This window comes from Mastacembelus armatus, chromosome 1 (genome assembly GCF_900324485.2).
Source record: "Mastacembelus armatus chromosome 1, fMasArm1.2, whole genome shotgun sequence".
In the NCBI taxonomy this organism is placed as follows: Eukaryota; Metazoa; Chordata; class Actinopteri; order Synbranchiformes; family Mastacembelidae; genus Mastacembelus; species Mastacembelus armatus.
In genome coordinates, this window is record NC_046633.1 from 1,015,135 (window position 1) to 1,019,056 (window position 3,922).

Here is a 3,922-nt window from a genome sequence, read left to right on the forward strand (position 1 = left end):
TGCACCAACAAATAACAAATGATTATTTATGTAAATAATGAAAAGAAGTGGACCCAGAATTGATCCCTGTGGAACCTCGTTCATTAATGTTAGAGATGTGGACTGGACACCATTTACCTGCACAGACTGAGTTCTTTTTATTGAACCAGCCTACTGCATGCTCTGACAATCCTATGTTTAGGGACTGTTGTGTCAGTACTGAATGATTTACAGTGCAGATGTACATACTGGGCTGAATCTCTCTCTCAGGCTGTAAGGGACTCTGCCAACGACCACTACATTCAGGACTGAACCAGAATTTAGACTGAATGTCTCTTTCGTAACTGTTGTAAGTACAAGAAATGTCCACTGATGATCCTTTGACTGCACAGATGCTTCTGTCAGTGTAAGTCACTCTGTTGCAGCTCTGACTTTTGACGCCTGAAAAATGAAATATATGTCACAATTAACATCAAAGTCTTTACTGCAGTAGGTCAGTTGGTTGTTCTGCTCTGGACAGTGTTGCTCATGTAAAAAACACATGAAAGCCTGTTACAGTTTAAGGTAAAATCATGTCATTGAAGTAAACTCACACACTAACGGAGAGGGGAAATCTTCTCGTCCTTTAAGAGCACAGGAGTAGCTGTCTTTAGAATAAAAGTAGCCTGAAAGGTCAAACTTTGTCGTCCTCTGCCCGTTCATGTACCAGATGTAGTCAGGCTGATTAGTTAGAGAACAACTGCTGTGACACTTCAGCTTTGACCACGTACAGCGTTGAATTGTGCATGATATTGACTCACTTGCCTTCACCTGCAAACCTCAATTTGTAAAGAACCGGAAATATGAGTTAAGACAACTGTCACCAACCACACAATGTTAAACACAGAGATTTGGAGCAGTGTTTCCTAAATGTTGAGCCTATGAGTATAATGTCATGTTACCTGTGACAGTCAAAGTGACTCCAGGTGAACCAGTGAAATCCCCTTTGGTTGGTTTGTGATGAACCTGAACTGGTACTGAGCTGAGTCTGTCTCTCTCAGGTCTCTGATTGTCAGAGTGCAGGTTTTATCATCACACTGATACTGAACACGACCTGAATACTCTGACTGAGTCTTCAGATCCACTGGGTCTGTATTAGTCCATTTCGTAAACCAGAATGTTTCCTGAACTCTAACAATAGATGGGTATGTGTAGGTGCAGCGTATGTTCACTGTTGATCCTTTTATGGCACAGATGTCAGTAGCAGTGTAAGTCACTCCCCAGCCATCCTGAGCCTGCACCACTGTAACACAGAGCACATAAGAAAAACACAATCAGGTTCATAACAACAGGGGAAAGAATGTAACATCAGCTACCCAGCGGTATATAAAGTACTTCAAATTAGAAGTACATAAGGTAGTTAACGTCAGCTACCCAGGGGTATATAAAGTACTTCAAATTAGAAGTATATAAGGTAGTTAACGTCAGCTACCCAGCGGTATATAAAGTACTTCAAATTAGAAGTATATAAGGTAGTTAACGTCAGCTACCCAGCGGTATATAAAGTACTTCAAATTAGAAGTATATAAGGTAGTTAACGTCACCTACCCAGCAGTATATAAAGTACTTCAAATTAGAAGTATATAAGGTAGTTAACGTCAGCTACCGAGCAGTATATAAAGTACTTCAAATTAGAAGTATATAAGGTAGTTAACATCAGCTACCCAGCGGTATATAAAGTACTTCAAATTAGAAGTATATAAGGTAGTTAACGTAAGCTACCCAGCGGTATATAAAGTACTTCAAATTAGAAGTATATAAGGTAGTTAACGTCAGCTACCCAGCGGTATATAAAGTACTTCAAATTAGAAGCATATAAGGTAGTTAACGTCAGCTACCCAGCAGTATGGAAAGTACTTCAAATTAGAAGTATATAAGATAGTTAACGACAGCTACCTAGCGGTATATAAAGTACTTCAAATTAGAAGTATATAAGGTAGTTAACGTCAGCTACCCAGCGGTATATAAAGTACTTCAAATTAGAAGTATATAAGGTAGTTAACGTCAGCTACCCAGCGGTATATAAAGTACTTCAAATTAGAAGTATATAAGGTAGTTAACGTCAGCTACCCAGCGGTATATAAAGTACTTCAAATTAGAAGTATATAAGGTAGTTAACTTCAGCTACCCAGCGGTATATAAAGTACTTCAAATTAGAAGTATATAAGGTAGTTAACATCAGCTACCCAGCAGTATATAAAGTACTTCAAATTAGAAGTATATAAGGTAGTTAACGTCAGCTACCCAGTAGTATATAAAGTACTTCAAATTAGAAGTACATAAGGTAGTTAACATTATCTGGAAAATACCAACCATTGATTTTCTTGATCTTAGAATGAGCCTCTAAAATCTACATAGGGAGCGGGTCTCCTTTGCTGTGCTGCCATGTTTCTACAGTAGCCCAGAACGGACAAACCAAACGCTGACTCTAGACAGGAAATAACATTTTGTTCTAAAGGTCACAGCCACCATGCCCCTGGAAACGGGGGGTGGGATGTGAGGAGGTGCTTCGAAGGTTGCATTCTGCAATCACACCAGTAGATGCCACTAAATCTTTCACATTTTACAAATTGCACCTTTAAGTAAAGCACAGGTCAGTCACCAGTGCAGAGCACTTTTACTAATCAGTCACTACAAACTGTGGATCAGCTAATTCACTAAGCTGATACTTTTTAAAATTCAGATAATCTTTTAGAGTTTTTCAAATTAGTGCAGCCACTCCCCAATCTTTCCCCATATGAAATATGACCATATTCTAACATACAGGTAATAGTGTTGTTTACTAACTCCTGAAATGTTGGTGACAGCTGGGAAACCACCACTTTCACTAGACTTTTACTGAAAAGAATCAAAAGCAGAATATTAATTATTAAACGTGTGTGATGTGGAAAAACGGCCTATTTGCTTATTTCCTGTCTGTGACCGTATCAGGCGTGTGAAACTACAGATAAATGCACAATACTGAAGTGAAACTGTTCATTGCCAACATGTGATGTCTTCATAATACACCTTAAGGTCTCTACTGGCACATTATCATCTTCACTGGTCTTACAGAGTTTAGTTTTCTGTTGGCAGAATCTGGCTCACAGCTTCTTCTTCAACTACTAAAATACTAACAAGACTTTTTGGAAAACATCTGGTGTCGTAGGGCTTGAAGGACAATATAGTATTTTATCACCTCATCAAATTCTGCTTAGAAATACCATCCCTCAACGTCCTGCAACAAAACTGCACTGGATAAATCTAAAATGTAAACGTAGATGGACAGTACCTGACACAGCGAGAGCAACGACAAATCCACTCAGTGCTGCTGTTAAACTCATAGTCGCTCGGCTCATCTCTGTCCGTCAACACGTCAGGGGGTCAGGACTAACGCTGTACAGCATATCTCTTATTTGAATCAACAAACAGCTCTGCCTGCAGTACAGAAGGATGTGGTCTTGTGTTTTCTGTGGTCGCCACAGTTGAAGGCACATCTGCTAAGACCTGTCCTCTTTGTTTCCTCTTTCCATTATCAAGCTGGAGCTGGAGTCAGTTGTGTGTGTGATGAAGGACCAGGTTTGTGTTCTTGGAGCTGATAACACTGAACACTGAGCTTTAACATGTTGACAGGTGCTTGGGAAATAATGTAACTGAGAATCTTTATTGGACAAAATCTCAGCTTATTTAAACAGTCAGTGACATTTAGTTTAATGAATGACTATGTCCACAGGATGGAAGCAGTGGGAAATAAGTTACAGGCTCTAAATAACAAGAATGTTAGTTGTGGGATCAGTAATTAACCTAAACACACTAACTTGTGCTGGAAATGCATCAGGATTAACAACTGAAGAATATAGAGGCAGAGGAACGTTTGATAATAAAAACAGATATAAGTAAAAAAACCATCAGAGCAGAGAAAAGG

At 39.1% G+C, this 3,922-nt stretch overlaps 1 protein-coding gene across 1 annotated transcript in view; it reads right to left on the reverse strand.

Moving 5' to 3' along the window:
* The window catches only part of LOC113127667 (B-cell receptor CD22-like), a 45,299-nt gene extending 41,509 nt beyond the window's left edge, over positions 1 to 3,790 (reverse strand). The window contains exons 1-2 of the mRNA XM_026302343.1: positions 3,290 to 3,790; positions 1,073 to 1,261 (exon numbers count right to left, since the gene is read on the reverse strand). Of these exons, the coding sequence (XP_026158128.1) occupies positions 1,073 to 1,261; positions 3,290 to 3,356 (256 nt within the window). The 5' untranslated portion in view covers positions 3,357 to 3,790. The remainder of the gene's footprint in view (positions 1 to 1,072; positions 1,262 to 3,289) is intronic.
* Positions 3,791 to 3,922: the final 132 nt, after the last annotated feature.